The sequence below is a fragment of the Lagenorhynchus albirostris genome, chromosome 11, assembly GCF_949774975.1.
Source record: "Lagenorhynchus albirostris chromosome 11, mLagAlb1.1, whole genome shotgun sequence".
In the NCBI taxonomy this organism is placed as follows: Eukaryota; Metazoa; Chordata; class Mammalia; order Artiodactyla; family Delphinidae; genus Lagenorhynchus; species Lagenorhynchus albirostris.
In genome coordinates this window covers 96,025,033-96,050,363 of record NC_083105.1, presented here as the reverse complement: position 1 = coordinate 96,050,363, position 25,331 = coordinate 96,025,033, and the positions used below count along the sequence as shown (strand labels likewise).

At 36.4% G+C, this 25,331-nt stretch overlaps 2 protein-coding genes across 2 annotated transcripts; both read right to left on the bottom strand.

Annotated features, from left to right (window-relative positions):
* Positions 1-3,502: 3,502 nt before the first annotated feature.
* Positions 3,503-8,269, bottom strand: LOC132529153 (NKG2-A/NKG2-B type II integral membrane protein-like). The gene is made up of 6 exons (XM_060165468.1): positions 8,083-8,269; positions 7,595-7,693; positions 7,061-7,114; positions 6,383-6,534; positions 4,373-4,473; positions 3,503-4,051 (listed from the first exon to the last, which is right to left on the bottom strand). Exons 1-6 carry the CDS (start codon positions 8,267-8,269, stop codon positions 3,931-3,933), a joined length of 714 nt encoding a protein of 237 aa, XP_060021451.1. The 3' UTR covers positions 3,503-3,930.
* Positions 8,270-20,967: 12,698 nt separating this feature from the next.
* On the bottom strand, positions 20,968-24,080 carry LOC132529867 (YTH domain-containing protein 1-like). The gene is made up of 2 exons (XM_060166922.1): positions 22,948-24,080; positions 20,968-22,893 (listed from the first exon to the last, which is right to left on the bottom strand). Exons 1-2 carry the CDS (start codon positions 23,927-23,929, stop codon positions 21,737-21,739), a joined length of 2,139 nt encoding a protein of 712 aa, XP_060022905.1. The 5' UTR covers positions 23,930-24,080; the 3' UTR covers positions 20,968-21,736.
* Between the last annotated feature and the right edge of the window lie 1,251 nt (positions 24,081-25,331).

Here is a 25,331-nt window from a genome sequence, read left to right as displayed (position 1 = left end):
TGTGGTGGATGGACCTAGAGTCTGTCATATAGAATGAACTGTCAGAAAGAGAAAAACAAATACCATATGCTAACACATATGTATGGAATTTTTAAAAAAATGGTACTGATGAACCTAGCAGTGGGCCAGGAATAAAGACACAGACATAGAGAATGGACTTGAGGACACAGGGTTGGGAGGGGAAGCTGGGGCAAAATGAGAGAAGTATTGACATATATACACTACCAAATGTAAAATAGCTGCATAACACAGGAACATCAGCTCCGTGTTTTGCGACCACCTAGAGGGGTGGGATAGGGAAGGTGGGAGGGAGGCTTTAGAGGGACGGGATATGGGGATATATGTATGCATATGGCTGATTCGCTTTGTTGTACAACAAAACTAACACAGCATTGTGAATCAATTATACTCCAATAAAGATGTATATATAAAAAAAGAAACCCTTATTCTAGGTGAAAACCTGGATATGCAGAAGGGAAAGAAGAGTTGTAAGAATTATGTGGATATATTTAATGGATATCGAGTCGACAAAATATTAACAATAAAGTTTCAAATTTTAAAATACATATTTGTATTCGAATTCAAGGGAGCAAATACGGCATAAGCAGTAAATAAAGGTAGAAGGTAGTTATGTCTTTTCACTTTTCGAGAAAGGGTAAAGGTATTAATTTGTTAGACTTTACTGAGTTAAGAATTTATGCTGTAAAATGTGGGGCACTAATAACATAATATTTAAAACATTAAACTGACAACAGAGGATAGTTAAAATAGTTAAAATAGTTATTGTGAAAGATAAAAAGAAAACAACAAAAGAAGTGGAGTTCAAAGAAATGGTAGCATTCATCTCTGATTAAGGATAACTATATTATACTTAATTAATTATATATACATACAATACATACTTATATATAAATAATATATGTAAATATATCTTATAATAATTTAAAAATTATGTTAAATATAGAGTAACTTCCAATTTAAATTCTAAGAATATTTAAAATAACTGTTCACTATCTTAATGAGAAACTCCTTTAACAAAAGCCTAAAGAAAGAGGAAAGTAAAAAGATGAAAAATATACCATGCAACACAAGCCAGTAGAAAATTGCTATAGTTAGTATACTGTTATAATAGAAGGCAAGAGCCGTCTTGGAAATGATGAAGCATGTTTCATAATGATAGATAGAGTATCTAAACTATTAGCAATGTTTTCTAAAAAATCTTTATGTACTTAATAATACAAGTTCAACATAAGTTTGAAAAAAGTGAACTATTACAAATAGAGATTTAAACAATTCTCTCTCACTGCTTACAAACAAGCAGATATCAGTAAGGCTAAAGAAAGATTTAAACTAGACAACTAATCAATACATATATGTAGAACACATACTATATACTAGTATGGACTATTCATATTTTTTTACATAGAAATTTTCAAAAAATACACTATAAATCATATTTCCAAGCATATTCATATAAAAATATAGAAGTGGTGTCACTGCAGTAGCCGCTAGGCAAGTTTGGCAAGTGGGCACTTGAAATGTGGGCATTCAATTTTAATTAGTTAAAAAAATAATATTTTAATATTGGTTCCTCTTTCACACCAGCCACTTTTAACAAAGATGTGGAATATTTCTAGCTTCACAGAAAGTTCTCTAACCAAACAGAATGCTCTTTACTATATGCAGAAGTCAATAACCAAAACTTTGAAAATCCTTATATGGTGTTAAATTCAGTAATAAATGTCTAAGTAACAGATGGACCATAGAAATGACCACAATGAATGTTCAAAATTTTTATAAGAATTACAAGGAAAATATAAAACCAAATGTCTGTCTTGTGAAGTATTGATTGCCTTAAATGCTTACCTTACAAACTAAATAAAACAAAACAAAGCAGAAATCCAAGCATGCATCACAAGAAACTAAAAATGGAAAAGCTAAATTTAGGTGAAATTAAAACCAAATGAAGTAGAAGGAAGAAAACAATAAATAGTACAAAATCAAGACAAAGAACAAAATTACAATAGAGAGGAACAAGGCCAAATGTATTCTCATTGAAAACATTTAATAAAATTGATAAAAGACTGCTGAAAGTGAGGAGAGGGAATCCCTGATGGTTCAGTGGTTAAGACACCATGCTCTCACTGCCGAGGCCCCGGGTTCATTCCTTGGTCAGGGAACTAAGAGTCCACAAGCCATGCGGTGTGGCCAAAAAAAAAAAATTTGAGAAGAAACAAGTCTTTTATGTCTATAATAAATATGGGGATACCATGTGGTTTTTACAGATAAAAAAAGCAATATTATGAAAACATTTTAGTATCTATAAAAAATAGAAAAATCCTAAATTGAAAATTACCAAAATGCATCACAAAAAATAGAAACCTGAGTAAACCTAACACATATTGTAAAGAAATTGAGTTCGTTATATAAACCTTCCCACAAAAAAGTTCTAGAAGCTCAGATGGCACTAGTAATGAATAATAACACTTGAAAACGTAGCAGTACTCTTTCACAAAGGTCCAGGTAAAAGAAAAGGAAATGCTTCCTAAAAATAGCCTTGGTAACAACTTGTCAAGTACATAACGTAAATGAAAACTCAGTCAAATTTCTTTGGGAACACAGATAAAGAAAAACTTCAGCTTGACCTAGATATAATATATGCATTGATTTTTTAAAAAAGGACAACACATGATCATTGTGATTTTACTTCAAAATGCAAGACTGGTTTAACATATGAAAGAAATAAAGGTAATTTACTTCATAATCATTATACAGAGAAAACGTTTATCATTCCAACTGATGGAAAAACAATACAAATGTAACGTCAATTGATTATAAAATTTGTTTGAAAAATGAGAATATTATGGAACTGTTTTCATATGAGAAACTTATGATGAAAAAAACCTTAAGATGAACCTCATATTGATGAAATATTGAAATCTTTTCCTCGAAAATAGAAAAGGATACATATAGAACCTTTACTGTACCTTCTATTCGACATTGAAAATAAAATCCTAGCCTATAAAAATAAGTCAAGAAAAAAAATTGCATCTGGAAAGAAGAAATGAAGTGTGATTATTTACAAATGCAAGAGCTGTTATATAAAAATCCAGAAGACTATATATTTGAAATGACAGAATTAATACATAAAGTCAGAGAAATCATTGGCTATAAGACCAATATGTAAACCTCATTGTATTACTGTTTACAGCAGCAAAACTTACTAAAAATTTTCAAATGAGGATGTCATTTACAAAAGCATGAGAGTGAAATACCAATGTATCTTTAAGAACTCAATATAGAAAAATACAAAATATAATAGGGAGAATTTAAAGAAAACCTAATTCATAGAGAGATAAAGCATGATATTGACTGGAAGAGCCAATATTGTAAAGATGACTATCTTTACAAATTACTTTGAAGATTAAATGCAATCCCAAACATAATTCCAGGATTTTTTTTAAAAACAGCTTTATTGAGGTGTAATTTACATGGCATAAAATGTATCCACTTAAAGTGTATAAATCAGTGATTTTTTTTTTTTAGTATATTCACAGAGTTTACAACCATCAACAGTAACAAACTCTAGACATTTTCATCGCCCCCAGAAGAAACATAGTAACCATCAGCAGTCATTTTCCAATCCTACCTCTGCTCAGCCCTTGGTAACCAACAATCCACTCTCTGCCTCTAGCATAGGTTTCCCTCTTCTTGATATTTCATATAAATGGACTCACACAACATGCGATCTTTTACAAAGGTTGAAGGCCATAAAAATAATGTAGAGTAAAAAAAGCCAGACACAAAAGTAACGATATCTATACTTTTTGGTGCGCATATTATATTTCAATATAATTCATTTTAAAATTTATACAATCATAATATTATTTCCATTTCATAAAAGTTAAAGTTACTCAACAGCATCCAAACTCACGTTTTCTCAAGCTGATCCTTGCAATTATATGTATGCGGAAGCTCACAACTGTCTGATTTAATGCCATCTGAATAGAGCAGAGCACAGTTACGTTTATCAGGTGATGTGTCTGTTATACTGTAATGGAAAAAAAAGCACAATTCTGTTATATCATATGAGGACAACTCATGAAACAATAGCATTTTCCATGTCACTGTAATAAAAGCTATTTTGAAAATGGGTAATGGTATTTTAATATAATTTTAGTAAGAGCTTGTTATTAGGGAAATGGGCTATTGAGGAGCCCATTCTTTAATAACTATATCAACATTTTATTAACTTTCAACATCCTCCTTCATCTTTCTATAATTCAACTAAAACAAATGTTTTAATATTATTCTTAAAATTTTTATTTTTAATCTTTTCCTCCTCTATACAGTATTATTTTTAAAAACTTACTGTAGTTTGTAAGTTGAACCATTTAGCCACATCCATGGATGATCACGGCCTTTACGAAAGACTGAAATCCATGATATAATTGATAGGGACATCAGGAATTTCTAGCCCAAAATAAAGAATTTTCAATTAAATAGTCGTCATAAAAGATTTTTATTAATTTTTCAAAGGCAAGTAGTGTGTTCTTTCATAGGATCCTTAGTTTTCTGAACAAAATGAGTGTTAAGAGTCTCATCTAACACTAAAAATATATTAAAGTTCAAAGTTTTAATACTGCCAAATACATTAACCAAGGTCAGTACTTTTGATGTAAAATTAACTCAAACAGTTATGCTTAGCAGTTTCACTGTTTTTCTTAGGTTAATAAGGAAAATTCTGATTCATGTAATTCAACTGTTACCCATGTTGTCAAAACTAACATAGCAAGGCTTTAAATAAGATTTTAGATTCTGTGACATCCATTTCTCAGGATACTGTGACCATATCAATGGATTTCTCCTCTATGTTTCTCAGAGTTTCGGTTTTAGAAGGAAATTAAGGGAATGAAATTGAGAAAATAAGTGACACGAAAGCCAAAGATTTGGTTTCCTGGGGCTCACACCGTTCTTTGACTAGATCAACCCCCAATCACTCTGTTTCTGTGTTGCTAGAATCCAAGGGACCAGACAAGGAATCAGAGACTCATTTCTCTCAGCTGCGCCCAGCTAGGTACAACTGTAAACACTGGAACTAATGAAAGACACAAGTCAAGGAGAACTCTGAAAGGTGGAAAGAGAAAGGTGAAATGGTTTGCGACCCTGGGGTTAAGGAACAACTATTAGGGGCATCTTATATCCACCACCCAACCGAAGAAAGTGACCAAGGCCTGCTGCTTCCCAACACCCAGCCTAGCCATTCCTCCTTGGTGTTGAGGGGAATCCTGTGGGCGACACCAGGTGAGCCTTACAAGGTGATCCAGCAGGACACCTGCTAACAAGAAGCAGCCAGAGTAAGGGCTTCTCCTCCCCCTCCACCGAGAGATACCAGAGTTGGGGGGTAGGGGTGGAGGTGGGACCAGCGAAGGGGATCCCATGACTAAAAGTACTGAACCCAGGAAGCCTCTTTATATCTGAGGGCATAAGACTCCATCTGTAACCAGAGACATTGGGTAGATTGGATTTTAAATGTTATATTTACATAATGAGCAGTGGAAATTTACAAACTACACATAAATGCAATAATATGGATGAATTGCAAAAATAGCATATGGGGGTGAGAGGAGACAGGAAGAAAAATGCATACTCTATGATTCCATGTATATGAAGTTCAAAAACAAGCAAAGAGGGGCTTCTCTGGTGGCGCAGTGGTTGAGAGTCCACCTGCCGATGCAGGGGACACGGGTCCGTGCCCCGGTCCGGGAAGATCCCACATGCCGCGGAGCGGCTGGGCCCGTGAGCCATGGCCGCTGAGCCTGCGCGTCCAGAGCCTGTGCTCCGCAATGGGAGAGGCCACAACAGTGAGAGGCCCGCGTACCACACACACACACACAAAAACAACAACCAAGCAAAGAGATTCTATAATATCAAAAGTCAGGACAGTGGGTATACACGGAGGGTGGAGAAGTGATGAGAGAATACAGAGGAGTGGGGCTGCTATGAAGTGGAAACTTCTATTCCACGATCTGATATGCAATTACATGGTTCTATACATTTTGTGATCAATATGCAAAATCATGATATGCTTATTTTCCTTTATATATTGTAAAATTAAATAGCACAGTTTATTTTAGAAAATAATAGCATTTGTAAAAACATGTTTTTTTTATGAAAAGCAAGAACTGGAAATTATCAAACGTGTATTAATGGTATAAAAATATAAATAGAATATCATAAAGTTGTATTCTGTTGTTTAATGGAACATTAATAGGCCTTAAACAAACTGCAAATATGTACAAAACCGCAAGTGAATCCTAGCAAATATAATATTGACTGAATCAAGCCTTTAACAAAGTGTTTGCAACATTTAGTATCTTACCTTTTCTTCTTCATTATCTATATAAAGCAGAGTAGAGTTCTTAGCAGCACAGGCCGTCACACTCTCATGCCATGTTTTTTTTTCCAAATGAATACAATACCAATTGTTGGAATATGTAAAACACTGTTTTGGACAATGACCAGCATGACATTCTGAAGAAAGACTGTGAATTATTATCTAAAAACAATTTGAATTAAAAAAAATGAAAACTAACTTACATATATGCATAGGTATAAATATATATGTGTGTATATATATAAAACACATCTATGCACCCTCAAGGCTGGTGCATATAAAACAAACCACACTCATACATTCACAGAAGTGTCAGTCTCTCACCCCCCAATTTATGTCTCCGTATAAAGCAAACACACAGAAATAGCCACTCTTTACATGTCCTGAAAATCAAGAAATGAAACCTCTGTTTTAGAATAGCAAAATTATTTGTCTCTTATCATATTACAGAGGGAGGAAATTTGAGCCAGTGGCAACAGTGGGTATGGTGATCATATTGTTGCATAGGGAGAAACACTCTCCTATAATCATTATTTATGAATATTTGTTGCCATATTTTGTAATTTATGTTCAACCCCAAAATCTATTCTTATTTTCACTAGCCTAAGATAGAGACAAAATACAAACTGTATTTATATCAGAACTTTGAAAATCATTATGTACCTTTCTGGAGCCTTTTTATCGGAGAGGAGTTATTCTGCTCCCGTATTGCAGTAGCTACAAAATTAATCATTATAAAAGTTAATATTGATCTAAATAAATCATAATGATTGTAGTTTCTGAGTTGAAATTTGGTTTATTGCTTAGGATTGGAATAATCTGGAATAAAATTGATTTTACCAAGAAAAATTAAGTAATGAAGATTTGGTTGAAAAAATATTTCAAAAGCCTAAAGGAACAGATCACCATCTCTTATAGTATTTGTTTTAACCAATCTCAAGAATTAATTTGTATTTCTCAATAAGATCTTTCAATATCCTAAAGCATGCTTTTGAGGTATGAAATCAGAATATACATATACATACTCTCTGTAATTATTGTGTTGTATACTTTTGACAAATTCAGAATAACCATTCCACATTTAGTCTAAATGCATACATTTTAATGAGATGCCCATTCCATAATATTATGAAGTGTTTAGAGGCACTGACCATTAAAGTGTAAAGTTCCCTTACAATTTTTCAAAAATCTACTTACAGGGAGTAAAAACTATCATTGTTACCACACTGGACATCAAAACAAGGCAGATGATTCCCAGAACCCCAGCAATGAGCTTCTCTGGAGGTGATGGTAAATCTGCAGGGAAAGAAAAGGAAACAGAGAAAAGAGTGATGGTGACAGTTGTTTAGAAAGTTTACAAACAAGAGAACCCACATAAACAGGGAGTTATATATATAAACTTGGACCCCAAGCCCATTTCTACCACTATAATCTTTCTCTCAGAATATACCTTTGCATTTTCAGCATATATAACGCTTCATGAGTTGTTGATCAAAGACTACAAATTACAGCAATGCCAGAATAAAAGTAGTCCTCCAATTTCACATTAGAATCCCATCTCCAACTTTAAGTTCTGTTCCTCAAAATGAAAAATATGTGAACTTATCCCCTACTCCTTCTCCAACCTCTGTACTCCAACTGCATATCCTAGAACAGTTCCATCATGTGACTATTAAATGTTTTACCTTTGCAGTGGTAGTTCTTGTCATTCCCTCGAAGATTCTGAGAAGCATTTTGAAGATTTAATTCTGCATAGGTTATTTCCTGCTCAGTTATTGAAATGGAACTTTTAGTGCCCTTAGGTTTTATTTGCTGCCTCTTTGAGTTCTTGGCTACCTTCAGTTCTGCATAGGTTACTCCTTGGTTATTCATCTCTGCAGCTGAATTATGTCAGACAGTGCTCTAAGTGTACTTAGGAATGAATGGTGTATGTAAGATGCGATCCCTAGTACAGTAAAATGGGCGGGGTAGAGTCTAGTGCTCACTTCTCAGTAGAACAATCTTAAGGCCTGGTTTTAAATTCCTTAGAGCTTTAAACAAGTGTCTCATGGTAGAATACTTTTTTTGTAAGTTATTCTACATTTGACAATATATTTTTGGTTGAAACAATGAAAAGCAATAAATTAGGGAGGAGTAAAGAAGTTCATGACTAATAATATCCTACTCAGATTCCACAGAAATATTTTAACACCATTATAATGCTTGTATTAAAATTAAAATGTTTTATTAAAAAAGAGAGATTCACCTATATTTATGATAATTTTGAAATCCAGTAATGGTTAAAGATAGAGTATTTTAAAGATGGGGAAAGTGTAATGTTGGCATGTACAACAATCTCCTACACTAAATTACATTATTTGGTGACTTACATTTACTTATGAAAAGTGTTACCAAATGGTCGTTATTTTGAATGGTTGAGGAGTTCTGAGAAGACATTAAAAATTGAGGAAATACTTCATGTATTGGAAAATGTTACATGATACACTAAACTTATATATAACCTAGACAATATTGAAAATAAAACAACAGAAAAAGACTAAAAAATACTTAGTTTGTAAAAGTAATCGATAATTGACTTAATGGCTAAGATATGAACCCACAAAATAATAAACAAATATAAGTAATTTATGGAAGAACACTGTTAATTCAAACTTCCAGAAAGATCCTATAGGTGTCAAAGTTAGTAAAGGTCATTTTAGTTGTATAAGTGATGGTAATTACTTATAAAAATTACTTATAAAAAATCCAGATAACATAACTTAATAATTCAGTCAATGGATGCTGTAGTCAGAAAGACCTGGAAATAAACTATGGCTTTGAAACTTACAAGAGTGTGACTGTTAAAAAATTATTTAGTATCTAGTAACCTATCTTACTAATCTAAAATGGAAATAAGAATAGGTAATATACAGTGCATGTAACACTGAGCACTCAACCTGACACTTATAAGTTCTCAACAAGTATCAGTTTTAATTATTATTTTAGTCACAATTTCTATGTTACTATTTCTAATTCATATCAGTTAGACCCTGTTAAGTAATTTATTAAGCAGGAGTGTCTTTAATTAGCATGGTACATTTTTTTGCAGTGTTTGTTCAATTTTTTAAAAAATTCTTTCATTACTTACAATTAAGTTTAAATTAGCATTTAGGAAGCTACCTCATCCTGATTTTTGTTATAAAATCAGGCTGCTTTTATTGAGTCTAAGTACACGTATGAGGAATTATGTTTGGCTTTTGCTATGCAATGAATTCCTTTCCAAGAGTCTATTTATAAAGGTTGAGCAAAATATATATTAACATACTATTATACAAAAAAACCACCTTCTACTGATTATAAAATCCCAAAGTAATTGTTCCCTGTCATGATGTCTGTGGGTTTCACTTAATATTATATTGATTTATAAACCCAAATATGCAAGTGCATATGCAATTGACTAACTTCCTACAGACAATAAATTGAATACTTTGAGAAATCTTCCAACATATTTCATGTTTTATGGTTGCTTTTTACCCTGAATTATTTTAAAAAAACACCAATATTCTACTTTGATTTTGTTGTATATTAATTGTACCTCACTTGCATTACATTTAACATTTGTTATTTCCCACTAAGTGAGGTGGTCTAGTAGAGAGACAGGAGAGGAGGGACACATACCTTCTGTTGGCCAGAAAGTTGTGCATCCTTTAGTGGGGAGGTCAGGTTACTCTCATAAAAGAGGCCTGCTATAGCTGGGTGATAAAAGAAGAAATTTAAAAACATAAATCTAGGACAAGAATAAACAATGTCTGTGACCTCCACAGACTGCCCTGTGAAGGCTCAGAGTGAAACAAGAGTGGAAAAAGTTGATTTCTCATCAATGTGTCACTTTAGGTTTGAACAGGAAATTCTCACACATAGGCTATTTTGAAGACAGTTTACCTCATCACAAACCTCCAGAAACTAGGAGACGTTGGGCTCCAGTTGAAAGGACAAATGGACCTCTAAGTGTGTCATTTAGATTTTCCATTTTCAAATGTCTGAGAAATTGTTTTCACATTCTACAAGATCTGAGGAGATGGCGGCTTAGCCACCCTGCAGTTATCTTATTTCCATCTCAATCATGAACACTGCAACTTCAAATACCTCAAGTTTTACTTTTAAACTAGTTGCTAAATCTTGGCAGCACATACACTATTTCCTCATTATTATTTCATTTCTATTGTCATGGAAGAAATTCTAAAAGCCATAATCCCATTTTTCAACAAGTATTTAAGGATATTTGTCACTAATTATCCTGAGGAATTTCTACATTCTCAACCATACTCTACCTGGCACAAAGTCCATCATTTTCAAAATACCATCTCTATTTCTCTGCCCTAGTTCTTACATTCCATTTTATTCTTATTAAATAAATAATTTAATCTGCAGATTTCCTCTGATAAAAATAAATGCCCCTTGAAAGGATAAAACACAAACAATATTAAACTGTATCACCATGACACAGGTGGAAATATTAAATAACTACTCATTATATCATTCATGAATTCATCCTCCAATCATGACTAGTTGTCTATATTACACTAGGAATATATATATATATTTATATATATATATATTTTTTTTTTTTGGTGGTACGCGGGCCTCTCGCTGTTGTGGCCTCTCCCGTTGTAGAGCACAGGCTCTGGACGCGCAGGCTCAGCGGCCATGGCTCATGGGCCCAGCCGCTCCGCAGCATGTGGGATCTTCCCAGACCGGGGCACGAACCCATGTCCCCTGCATCGGCAGGCGGACTCTCAACCACTGCGCCACCAGGGAAGCCCTACACTAGGAATATTTGATGTAACGACATAAACCCAAGTCAAACTATGCAGTTCAAGAAAAGGTAATTTTTAAAAATATCACCTAACCAAACAATGGGAAGGGGAGGAAAAGAAGGCTTAAACCACAAGATAAATGGCACATGCAAATGAAAATGACAAGAAACTATGGGTAGCAATACTCATATCAGACAAAATAGACTTTAAAACAAAGTTCATAATGAAAGACAAAGGACACTATATAATGATAAAAGAATCAATACAAGAAGAGGATATTACACTTGTTAACATGTATGCACCCAATATACTTAGGAGAATCTAAAGACATAAAACAAACACTACAGACGTAAAGAGAGAAATTGATGGGAATAAAATAATAGTAGGAGTCTTTAATACCCCACTGACATCACTGGACAGATCTTCCAGACATAAAAAGCAATAAGGCAAAGGAGATCCTAAATGACACAATAGAACAGTTGAACTTAATTGATGTCTACAGGACGTTACATACAAAAAAACCATAATACACACTCTTTTTTAAGTGCACATGGAACGTTCTCAAGGATAGGCCACATAGTAGGACACAAAACAAGCCTCAAGAAATGTAAGGGATAGAAATTATTTCAAACATCTTTTCTGACCACAACTATATGTAACTAGAAATCAACCACAGGAAAAAAATGAGGAAAAAATAATGATTACATGGAGACTAAACAACATGATACTAAAAACCAATGGGTCAGAATGAAATGAAAGAGAAAATCAGAAAATACCTGGAGAGAAATGACAATGAAAAGACAACCTTACAAAATCTATGGGACACAGCAAAAGCAGTTCTAAAAGGGAAGTTCACAGCAATACAGGCCTTTCTCAAGAAAGAAGAAAATCTCAAGTAAACAACCTAACCTACAACCTAAAAGAATTAGAAAAACAGGAACAAAAAAACCCAAAGTCAGCAGAAGGAAGGAAATAACACACATCAGAGAGGAAATAAATAAAATAGAGATAAAGAACAATAGAAAGATCAATAAAGCCAAGAACTGTTTCTCTGAAAAGATAAACAAAATTGACATACCTCTAGCCAGGCTCACCAAGAAGAGAGAGGAGCCAAATAAAAAAAAAAAAAAGAAAAAAAGAAAAAGGAGGAATAACAACTGATACCAGAGAAATACAAAAAATCATAAGAAAATACTATGAACACTTATGTCAACAAATTGGACAACCTAGAAGAAATGGACAAGTTTTTAAAATGGACAACCTGCCAAAACTGAGTCAAGAAGAAAGAGAAAATTTGAACAGAATGATCACTAGAAGTGAAATACAATCTGTAATTTTTTAAAAAACTCCCTGTAAATAAAAGTCCAGGTCTGGGTGGCTTCACTGGGGAATTTTACCAAATATACAAAGAACTTATACCAATCCTTCTCAAAGTATTCCAAAAGACTGAAGAGGAGGGAACTCTCCCAAAGTCATTCTAGGAAGCCACCAACATCCTGATATCAAAATCAGACAAAGATATTACAAAAAAAAGAAAAGTACAGGCCAATATCTTTGATGAATATGGATGCAAAAGTCCTCACAAAATATTAGTAAACTGAAGCAACAATACATAAAAAGGATCTTATGCCGTGATCAAGTTAGATTCATTCCAGGGTTGCAAGAATTGTTCAATAAATACAAATCAATCAATGTGATATGCCACATAAACAAAAGAAAAGACAACAACCACTGATCATCTTGATAGATGCAGAAAAAGCATTTAATAAAATTCATGATAAAAACTTTCACCAAGGGGCTTCCCTGGTGGCACAGTGGTTTGAGAGTCCGCCTGCCGATGCAGGTGACAGGCGTTCGTGCCCCGGTCCAGGAGGATCCCACATGCCGCGGAGCGGCTGGGCCTGTGAGCCATGGCCACTGAGCCTGCGCGTCTGGAGCCTGTGCTCCGCAATGGGAGAGGCCACAACAGTGAGAGGCCTGCATACCGCAAAAAAAAAAAAAAAAAAAAAACTTTCACCAAAGTGGGTATGGAGGGACTATACCTCAACATAATAAAAGCAAACCCATAGTTAATATAATACTCAACAATGAAAAACTGAAAGCCTTCCAGCTAAAATCTGAAAGAAGACAAGGATGCCCATTCTCACCAGTTCTGTTCAACATAGTATCAGAAGTCCTAGCCATAGCAATCAGACAAGAAACATAAATAAAAGGTATCCAAACTGGAAGGGAAGAGGCAAAATTGTCACTATATGCAGATGACATGATACTATGTATGTAGAAAACCCTAATGACTCCAACACAAAAACCACTAGAACTAATAAACAAATTCAGCAAAGTAGCAAGATACAAAATTAATACACAGAAGTCTGTTGCATTTCTTTGCACTAACAATAAAATATCAGAAAGAATGTAAAAAAAAAAATCCTGTTTAAAATCGCATCCAAAAAAAATCCTGTTTAAAATCGCATCCAAAAAAAAAACCTAGAAATAAACCTAACCAAGGAGGTGAAAGACCTATACACTGAGAACAATAAAACATTGGTAAAGGAAACTGAAGATTATTCAAAGAAATAGAAAGATATTTCATGCTCTCGAATTGGAGGAATTAATACTGTTAAAAGGGTCATACTACCCAAAGCAATCTACAGACTTAATGCAATCCCTATCAAATTACCCATGACATTTTCCACAAAACTATAACAAATAATCCTAAAATTCATATGGAACCAGAAGAGACCCAGAACTGCCAAAATAATCCTGAGGAAAAATAACAAATCTGGAGGCAGAACCTTCTCAGACTTCAGACAATACTACGAAGCTACAGTAATCAAAACAGTGTGATACTGGCACAAAAATAGTCATATGGATGAATGGAACAGAATAGAGAGCCCAGAAATAAACCCACACACCTATGGTCAATTAATCTTTGACAAAGGGGGCAAGAATATACAATGGAGCAAAGACAGTCTCTTCAGTGAGTGGTATTGGGAAAGCTGGACAGCCACATGTAAATCAATGAGGTTAAAACACTCCCTCACACAGTATACACAAAAATAAACTCAAAATGGTTTAAAAACTTAAATATAAGACATGACACCATAAAACTCCTAGGAGAGAACAAAGGCAAAACATTCTTTGACATAAATCATAGCAATATTTACTTAGGTCAGTCTCCCAAGGCAAAAGAAATAAAAGTAAAAATAAACAAATGGGACCTAATGAAACTTCAAAGCTTTTGCACAGCAAAGGAAACCATAAACAAGAGGAAAAGACAACCCTCAGAATGGGAGAACATAGTTGCAAACAAAGCAAATGAGAAAGGAGTAATCTCTAAAACATACAAACAGCTCATGCAGCTCAATATCAAAAAAACCCAAACAACCCAATCAAAAAATGGGTGGAAGACCTGAACAGACATTTCTCAAAGAAGACAAACAGATGGCCAACAAACACATGAAAAGATGCTCAACATCACTAATTATTAGAGAAATGCAAATCAAAACTACAGTGAGGTATCACCTCACACCTGTCAGAATGGCCATCATCAAAAAGTCTATAAATAACAAATGCTGGAGAGGGTGTGGAGAAAAGGGAACTCTCCTACACTACTGGTGGGAATGTAAATTGATGTAGCCACTATGGAGAATAGTATGGACGTTCTTAAAAAAACTAAAAATAGAGTTACCATATGATTTAGCAATCTCACCCCTGGGCATATATCCAGAGAAAAACATTATTCGAAAAGACATATGAACCCAATGTTCATAGCAGCACTATTACAATAGCCAAGGCATGGAAGCAATCTAAGTGTTCATCAACAGATGAATGCATAAAGAAGATGTGGCACGTACATACAATGGAATATTACTCAGCCTTAAAAAGAAACGAAATTGAGTTATTTGTAGTGAGGTGGATGGACCTAGAGTCTGTCATACAGAGTGAAGTAAGTCAGAAAGAGAAAAACAAATACCGTATGCTAACACATATATATGGAATCTAAAAATTTAAAAAAAAGGTCATGAAAAACCTAGGGGTAGGATGGGAATAAAGACGCAGACCTACTACAGAATGGACTTGAGGACACGGGGCGGGGGGAGGGTAAGCTGGGACGAAGTGAGAGAGTAGCACTGACATATATACACTACCAAATGTAAAATAGATAGCTAGTGGGAAGCAGCCGCACAGCACAGGGAGATCAGCTCGGTGCTTTGTGACCACCTAGAGGGGTGAGATAGGGAGGGTGGGAGGGAGGGAGACACAAGAGGGAAGAGATATGGGGATATATGTATAGCTGATTCACTTGGTTATAAAGCAGAAACTAACACACCATTGTAAAGCAATTATACTCCAATAAAGATGTTAAAACAAACAGTTTGCTAACTTTATTTAATAAATTAATATTAATATGAGCTCTCATAGGGAGAACACTCACTCCCAAAGAATTTGTGGGTGGTGAATTTTCCTCACTTCGAATACATTTAAAAGTTGAAAATTTAACTAAAGTATTGTGAGTGCAGTAAAAAAAAAAAAACTTTAACAATAATTTGTAAAATTTTATAAAGGCAACAGAATATTTTGTACTTCTTTAATTAATTAGGATTCAATCACAACATGTATTAGGAAAACAGCTGCTATATATTAAACTCACAGACGTAAGTTTTCCCAGATGAACAGTTACAAGCATAAACATAATTTCCTTCGATATATGGACAACCATCGTTCTCCATTTCCAAGAATCTGTGAAAAAAATTGTAAAGCAAGGTGTGATATCCGCAAATGCTAACTTTATCTCAAGCTTAAAATTAGAAAGAACAAACAAAATGAGAAACAATAAAAGAACAAACTAATGAAAACAAGAATTAAACCCTGAAGATTGACAGTCTTTAATTACAAAATATTAAGCTTAACACAAAATACCGAACAGTATCTAATCCTATCCTGTTTATTTAAGTAGAATTATAAGCCAATATGATAGAAGTTTATGGATTTATCAGCTTGCCTAAAACTATGCATAAATTTCTCCTAAGAGTCCAGTAAAGTTAAAAAAGTAAAGGCCTTAAAGGTGATATTTAGAAAAAACTGGAAATTTTCCCCCAATTAAATCCCACAGACTGATCCTCAAAAACCGTAATGATTTCCTTTTTCTTGGTTGCTCTTTCTGTGCCCTACACACGTAACGCACACACACATACATGCACATACACACGAATTGTCATATACTCTCAGAAAAGTTCAGTTATCAAAACACTATACTTTCAGGCTTTCAGTTACTGTGACGCCATCTTCCCTTAACCAGGATTTATTGGTTTCATTGATTTTGAGACCTATCCAGTCTTTCATTTCAAGCATGGATAAAATTTCCAATTGGGAAAAGAAATCATAAACCAGAAATGTGTGCATATTATAATCCACTCCTTTCTGGCTCAACTGTTATTGGTTAAAGTTCTCCCAAGGGCTTGCACCACATCCACTTAGTATTAATAAGATTTTTTCTCAAGGTATCTCATTTGTTAATGTGGTTTTCTTCTAGCATTAAATGTTCAAAAAGTGGAGTTTCTCCCTAAGAAAATTGAGTCAAAGTAAGAAAATATCATACACTTTTGAGAACCTTCAGTTTTCCCAAATTATGGTGTCAATCACTAATGCTTTGAAACCAGATATAGTTATAGTATAACAAAAAAAACAGAAGTGTCTGCCCTACCAGCTCTTCCTTGATACCGATCTTTAGAAGGTGAGAATTCAGCTCTGCACAGGCAGCATGGCTCTCCGCCCGGGTTTTGGATTTATTGGAAAGAAGATAAGAGCTATTTCCAAATCCAATCCAGTGGGTTGAACAAAGATCACAGGAACATTCTAGAAAATGTAAACATATTTAATGTGTACTCTGTACTATGAATAACTACTACTAACACAATTACTATATCTTTGTGTTTGTTTTACAGATGGATATTAGATAGAAAGCAAAACAAGCATTTTTTGTAACATTTCTGGGCAAGTTTTACACAAACCATAGTTAACAATAATTAATATTTAGCTCATGTTTTGAATTTTTCTACTAAAAATTTGTATAAAATTTTACCCACAAGGAAAATGCATTCCAAATAATATTATACAATTGTTTGATGTGATTAAAATTATATATGCAGGGCTTCCCTGGTGGCGCAGTTGTTGAGGGTCCGCCTGCCGATGCAGGGAACACGGGTTCGTGCCCTGGTCCGGGAAGATCCCACAAGCCGCGGAGCGGCTGGGACCGTGAGCCATGGCCGCTGAGCCTGCGCGTCCGGAGCCTGTGCTCTGCAACGGGAGAGGCCACAACAGTGAGAGGCCCGCGTACCGCAAATAAATAAATAAATAAAAATTATATATGCATATTGAAAAGGCTAAAAAATATATAATCGTATGAACACAAAAAGCAATTAATGAACTATTGCACTTTTGTCAGAAATTTTTATTATTAATTATTTTAAATATATGGAATAAAATTCAGTAACTAATTTCATAAAAACTTATACTTCAACTGTTTAATAAACATATGCAATTTGCATATTTTAATAATCTTTTTTATAATCATCAAAAACATACAGTTAGGGAAGGGGATCAAGGCAGTGGAGTAGGAGAATGTGGAACTCATCTCCCCCCACAAACACATCAAAAATACATCTACATGTGGAACAGTTCTCATGGAAAGCTAACTGGAAACTAGCAGAACTACACAACCAAAGTTGCAAGAAACCTATAACTGGGTAGGATGGGAAAAAAAGACATTGGCTCGGGACCTGCACCCCTGGGTGGGATCTGAAAAAAAAAAAAAAAAAAGGACTCTCAAGCTGAGGAGCGAGCAGGGTGAGCCACAATCTAGGCATCCTAGTCCTGGGTCCTGCACAAAGGAGACAAGCCCTCTTGCCTGCTGGGAAAACTGCTGGGACAGACAGAAGGGTTGGAGAAGCCTAGATGCTACTCATAAGGAGTGTGCACATGTTGGTTTGCCAACAGTCAGGTGGACAGAGCCTTGCACTGGTGGCTGCCTCATCACCACACTTCTCAATCCGAAGGGGCAAACCCCGCAGCCCTGCTCACTCCACACCACAGCTGGGGAGCAGATCCAGCACCTGGCAGGGCAATGATGGCCACTGAACAGAGAGGAAGTCCCTCCTCACACCCTGCACGAGCATTTGATCCTCCAATGCCAATGACAGTCTCTATCAAGGTGATCGTGGCTAGCACACCCTGAGGAAAGAAGTGGCTGGCAGCTCTCACACCAAAGACACTGAATACACACAGCCTCCACGGGAATGCTCCCACATAAAAACACGCCTTCAAGACCACAATAGACAACTGTTTCCCCTAAATTCATAGAGTCATAGAAATTTAAGTGAAATCTAAGGGCAGAGGAACTACTCCCAACCAAAAGAGCAAGAGAAATCCCCTGAAAGAACAAAATAAAACAGAGCTCACCAGCCTACCAGACCCCAAGTTCAAGAAGGTGGTAATAAAAACGCTAACTGAATTAAGAAAGATTGTCAACAGAAATGCAGATCACTGTAACAAGGAACTAGAAACTACAAAGAAGAGCCAATCAAAAATAGATAACTCAATTACTGGATAAAAAGCAATCTCGGGGCTTCCCTGGTGGCGCAGTGGTTGAGAGTCTGCCTGCCGATGCACGGGACATGGGTTCATGCCCGGGTCCGGGAAGATCCCACATGCTGCGGAGCGGTTGGGCCCGTGAGCCATGGCCACTGAGCCTGCGCGTCCGGAGCCTGTGCTCCGCAACGGGAGAGGCCACAACAGGGAGAGGCCTGCGTACCGCAAAAAAAAAAAAGCAATCTCAAAGCAATGAATAGCCAACTAAATGACACAGAAGAATGAATAAGTGATCTAGAAGATAGAAAAATGGAAATCACCCAATCAGAACAGTAGACAGAAAGACAAGGAAAGAAAAACAAAAGCAACGTATGAGATCTATGGGATAATATAAAGCATGCCAACGTACACATAATAGGGGTTCCAGAAGGAGAAGAGAGAAAAAAGGGGATGAAAAGTGTATTTGAAGAAATTATGGCTGAAAACTTCCCAAAGCTAAAGAAGGAAACAGATATACAGGAACAGGAAGCACAGAGGCTCCCAACTCTCAGCCATAAAAAGAAGGAAATCTTCCATTTGCAACAAAATGGGTGGACCTTGAGGGCATTGTACTAAGTCAGACAAATACACTATGATTTTACTTATATGGAATCTAAAAAAAAAGTCATAGAAACAGACAGATTTGTGGTTGCCAGAGGTGAGGTGTGGTGGTGAGGGAAGTAGGTGAAAATGGTCAAAATGTACAAACTTCCAGTTGTAAAATAAATAAATTCTGGGGAGGTAAAGTGTGGTGACTATAGGTAATAATACCATGTTGTATATTTGAAAGTTGATAAGAGAGTAGATCTTAAAAGTCCTCATCAGGACTTCCCTGGTGGCGCAGTGGTTAAGAATCCGCCTGCCAAAGCAGGGGACACGGGTTCGAGCCCTGGCCCGGGAAGATCCCACATGCCTCGGGAAGATCCCACATGCCTCGGAGCAACTAAGCCTGTGCGCCGCAACTACTGAACCTGTGCTCTAGAGCCCGTGCGCCACAACTACTGAAGCCCGAATGCCTAGAGCCCATGCTCTGCAACAAGAAAAGCCACCACATTGAGAAGCCCACGCACCACAGCAAACAGTAGCCCCCGCTCGCTGCACCCAGAGAAAGCCCGCACGCAGCAACGAAAATCCAACACAGCCAAAAATAAATAAATAAAATTTAAAAATAAAGTAGTCCTCTTATTAAAAAAAACAGTCCTCATCAAAAGAAAAAAAATTATAACAATATATGGTGATGGATTTTAACTAGACTTATTTTGATGATCATTTCAGAATATATACAAGTGTCAAATCATTATATTGTACCCCTTAAACTAATATAATGTTGCATGTCAATTATAGCTCAAAAAATTCTCTTTGAGGTAAATAGTAAAGAGTATAACAGAGAAGGCATATGTTTGCTTTTGCTCATCACAATTTCACCAACAGTGTATGAGTCTTCCTTTAATCTGCTCATTTTTCTAACTTTTTAAAATTTTCATATTTTAAAAAATCTATACTAATCTTTGAAATTTGAAATAATGTACCATTATTTAATTACAATTTTTTCTAATTGCCCGTGAAAGTGAGCATCTTTTCATATATTAATTATACTTTAAATTTCTTCTTTAAGATTTTCTCTCATTCATATCTTGCTTCCACCCTCAGCCTACATATTGTTATTTTTTTTTCTTTCTTTCTCCCATTATTCAACTGCATGGGTTCCTTTTGCAATCATTCAAAAGCAATTTAGTATGCAGAACAGAAACATACTTCTGAGCAATTTGCTGTGATATTTTGCTGCTCATTATGAAATAATAACCAGAATCATAACATTATTTTTTTACTTCAGTTTTTATTTTCCCACTGTTTACACACCCTCAATGACCTGATTTTTTCTCTCCCAAATAAAACTTTATTACTTTATTCCTTGCCTCAGGCTCTGTTTCTTAAAACATCCAGGAAAAGACTAAGTTTGTGTTTGGTCCTTTTGTACTTTCCGTATCAGTTTTTGTGTCTTTAATTCCACTTTTCAAGGCTTTACATATTTGAAAGACATCTAATTTTCATTCTGTATCTGATACTTCAATTACCTGGATGTATTAGCGTCTAATTTCTTTGTTTTTTTTTTGTTGTTGTTTTTTTTGTTTTTTCTTTTTTAAAAAATTTTTTTCAATCTTTACCAATTTATTTTATACAAAACAGTAGCAATGTAGAATATGGGAATTATCTTCCGCTGCCACACACGCAAGTTGTGAACATTCCAAGCCAATGTATACAGTTTGGAGGGGAAGGCTAAACAATAGCATCAACCATGCTACTAACATAGGAATTTTTTATCTAAAAAGACTAAAAATTAGATAGCAATGTCTTCTTAATATTGCTGTCATCATTGAAGACGGAAGAAACATAAAAAGTGACTTTTTTTAAGATTAAAAAAAAGGAAAAACCAAGAGGCTGCTACAACACTGCCATACAGTCAAACCATCATATTTCAATATTTGCATACTTGATAGCAGCATTATTTTTACTGAACCGTGTGCGCCTACATTTAGAAATACATCAAAGCAAAATATTGTGGCAGTCATCCATCAAGATTCAAAAGAAAGAAAACAAAAAATAACTCTAGGATGAACATACTATATGTAGGTGAACATTTATGGAGACTGAATCAATATCTACATTCTTGGACTGTTCCATTCTGCCCCAATAAAAGTCTCAACTCAAATTGTCAACTGTGCATTTTTTGGAGGATTTGAGTTTTTCCAGTTCTTATTATACTGCATGCTTGGAACAAAGAGGGTCATAATAAATCCTTCTACACAATGAACTTTAAGTAGACAGTTGAAAATAAATTTACTACTTGTAAACACACACAAAAAGAAAAATACAAGATTCTTTTTATTTTTAAACAATCAGTGCTTCCAAAAGCACATTATCTTCTATATCGACCTCTCTCCCCTCGGTCTCTGTCCCGATCACATAATCGCTCTCTTCCTCTTTCTCTATCACGTCCTCTATCTCGTTCTCTGTCTCTTCTGTTATCTCTAGGGCGGTCTCGCTCTCGCTCCCGATCTCTTTCACGAGGTCTACTTCTCCGACCACTGACAACAGCTTGTGTTCGACGAAGGAAATCATCCACCCTCATATCATAATCATGTACTCGTTTATCTCTGTATCTTGCTTCATGTGGTACTGGGTGATGTCCTGAGTAGGGGGGATGAGCTTGAGGAGGTGGAGCATGGTGCTGATAGTAAGGATGGTGTGGAGGTTGTTCCATTCCAGGATAAGGAGTCATTCCTTGCCAAGGTGGTGGTGGTCCCATGTTATGAAATTCCCTCACATAATCATTGTAGGACCCATTTAAAAACACATCTCGGCGAACTCCTGAAAACCGTCTATCTACTTCTTGGTATCGTGGATCCTTTAAATACCCTGGTCTCTGATGAAACTCAGGGGCATAGTCAATCCTTGGTTTCTTTCTGCTGTTATGAATATCATAATCTTCTGGTCGACGCCTTCCCACATCCCGGACTGGTTCTCGACGGGATGGACGTCCTCTTGACCGGGGCTGAGAATGCATTCTTCTCTTGTGACGCATTTTATGAATGACCTGATACAAGTCAATACTTTCATCAGGGGGAAATAGAAGACAAAGCTGGGTTCCACATTCAAGTTCAATTTCCTGTCCATCACGTCCGATCTTTACTGGCTTATGTTCATTCCAAGGATTGGTGAGATGAGCCGACTTAGTGAAGGGTAATTCACGCCTGCAAATCCAGTCAATTTTAAAGACGCCTCCCAGCATTTTAGCATTCATTCCTGCTGGAAGCACCCAATGTATAGGAGATCCTCCATGGTGTGATTCTGAAGAAAGTCTTGCAAATCCTTGAAATTTTCCACTCTCTCTCACAGAAAATATTAAGATAACACTCCTTGCAGATCTGAATGCAGCATTTAATTTCTTCTCATTTACTGGCAGTGTAGACCATACACCCTTAGCTTTGGCAAGGGACACATTCTCACGGTTGTTACTCTTTATGAGAAAAAATCTCGCATCCTGTAGGACATATTTGAGTTTACTGGTTTGATCTTTTCGGACAGCACGAACGGAAGATGATAATTTCTCATGCTTCTTTTCTGAACCTGCATATGACTCTGATGCAGAGCTTCCACTTCTATCAAAAACAAGAGGAGATATGCCTCTAGCTCTCTTCCTTTCCTTCTTTTTCTCATCTGATCCATCTGTTCCTGAACCAGATCTGACAGACCCATCCGTGAAGGAAACAGATTCAGAATCGGAGTCGCTAGCCTCACTCCGGGTGTCATAATCATTTCCCTCTTCCTTCTGGTCTCTCTCATCCTGTTCATATTCTTCTTCTTCCTCCTCCTCCTCTTCCTCCTCCTCCTCCTCTTCCTCTTCTTCTTCCTCCTCTTCCTCCTCTCCATCATCATCCACCTCTTCATCTTCCTCTGCATCTTCTTCTACTTCTTCATCTTCCTCCACATCTTCCACCCCTTCCTCCTCATTCTCAGTGTTGTTGCCTTGCTCATCAGAAGAACCACTGCTGCCAGTCTCATGGTCAGAGCCATATTCTTCAGAGTTCACTTCCTCCTTGGAAGACTGGCTGGATCTGCTTGCACGTCTATCCACTTCAAGCCCAATTCTCTCAGAACCACCTGGTGTAGGGGATTTGACCCTCCTTTCAGGATCCCTTTTCCGCAGACATGTTTTCTCAGATTGACTCTTAAAAGATTCTCTGGAGGCACTGCTTGACAAACGAATCTTCCGATCAGCTTCTAGACGTTTGTTTCTTTCAGATCTTTGATATTCCTCATTTTTATACTCTGTGACTGACTTTCCTTTTGTGCTAACCATTCTTTTGTTATTGCTAACTGATGAGCTCAGTGGCTTAGAAATCAATTGTCTTGAATGAACAGAAGGCTTTTGTCGCTTTGTGTCAGTAGATTCCATTCGGTCACTTTTTCTTTTTGAACCCTTTTTCTCATTTTTATCTTGTTCACTCTCTGGATTATAGAGTTCATCGTCCTGTTCTGGTACTTCAGTCAAAATATCATCTAGAACATTAAGTTCTCCATCTTTCTCCTCTCGGCTGTCGGCCGCCATTGCTCCCCTCTTGTTTCCGCTGCTGCCGCCGCAGCCGCCACCGCCGCTTCGACGCGACTCGCGCGGGCGCCGCAGCCGCGGCAGCAGAACCACAGGCACGTCCGTCAGTCCGTCCGCTGGGCTTGCGCGCTTCGCACGTTAGCCTCTACCACTCACCCTTCCCGACCCACCCTTTCTCCCCACTTCTTCCCTTTCTCCCTTTTCCCCTTTCCTCCTTTCACTCCTGCCTCCCCCACCCCAGGCCCAGCCTTCCCGTTGGGGCTTAGGAACGGGAGGCGGTAACGGGGAGGGAAGGGAAACAGATGGCGACAGCGGGCGGCGCTAAAATGGAGCCTGCTTCCTGCGTGAAACAATCCCCCTCCCAAAATGCCCTGCGCTGTTATCTGCGCTTTGTTATCTCAGCTAAGTACTGTTATGACTTTTTCCCTATGCAATTTGGTATTTTAAATTAATTTTTATATATGACAATCATCTGGACCTGAGCTAGTGTCCTTTTCTTAGATGGATCATCTGCATGTACTTTCTCTGTGATGATTTGGGGTCCTACCAACCCAGGATCACACAGGGAATGTAACCTTAAATTCTAAGTGAGTCTGCCTAAGAAATTACAGAAAGGTCTGTATAGTCAACTAGAACTTGAGCTAATATAGACAAAACTGTTTTAATATCCTCAAGCTTTACATGAGAAACTAATTTTTAACTCTTTTGCTCAAGCTAAGTGAAAGCCTCATTCTCTATCTCTGTTGTAGCGGTTCAATCCAGACTGTACAGTTATTAACATTGGAAATAACCCCAGAGAGTGGTAACTTCAGAGTCAGAATGCTTCTCTCGTTTCAAGCTTTCTCTCCATTTTTGGCCCTTGATGATTTCCGCTGTTTTATCAGAAACCTAGATGTAAAACTAAAATTTAAATTAAAAAAATTGTATCCATCTAGACATCTGGATCTAATGAGGAGAAAAAGGGAAGCTGAACTTCACTAATACATAAACTTAGATGCCTGAGCTGTTAAGCACCATCCCTTAGGTAGAAATTAGAGCAGCAACGCTGGTTCCCTGCCACCTGTCGACTGTAACCCTGAACCTCTTCCCTCCTACGAGAGAAGTAGAGCTTGAGTTGCATCTCTTGACTTTTAAAGCTAGAAATTCAACTAAAGTAGTAGTAAAGGAATAAGAAGTAAAAATAAAAAAGAAAGAGGACTATGGAAAGACTAGGAAAACATTAGTAGAAAACAAAGCTATGGGAGAATTTACCTCTGAGGAATAGGACTAAAGAGAGGAAGAAGAGTTAGCTTCACTGCTTTTAATTATGTCTTCCTGTGCTATTTTTAAATCCACTTGGTTGAGTTATAATTTACACACAATAAATTACATTGTTTTGAAGTACACACTTTGATGAGTTTTG

Bases quoted from the DNA above. Each gene is read 5' to 3' on its own strand.
- LOC132529867 (XM_060166922.1), bottom strand. From the start codon at position 23,929: ATGGCGGCCGACAGCCGAGAGGAGAAAGATGGAGAACTTAATGTTCTA. The intron at 22,894-22,947 runs GTTCAGAAAAGA...CTGTCCGAAAAG, and splicing joins TGCATCAGAGTCATATGCAG to ATCAAACCAGTAAACTCAAA.
- LOC132529153 (XM_060165468.1), bottom strand. From the start codon at position 8,269: ATGAATAACCAAGGAGTAACCTATGCAGAACTGAAGGTAGCCAAGAAC. The intron at 6,535-7,060 runs GTACATAATGAT...GTCTTTCTTCAG, and splicing joins GATAAAAAGGCTCCAGAAAG to AATGTCATGCTGGTCATTGT. The intron at 4,052-4,372 runs GTAAGTTTTTAA...TTTCCATTACAG, and splicing joins GGTTCAACTTACAAACTACA to TATAACAGACACATCACCTG.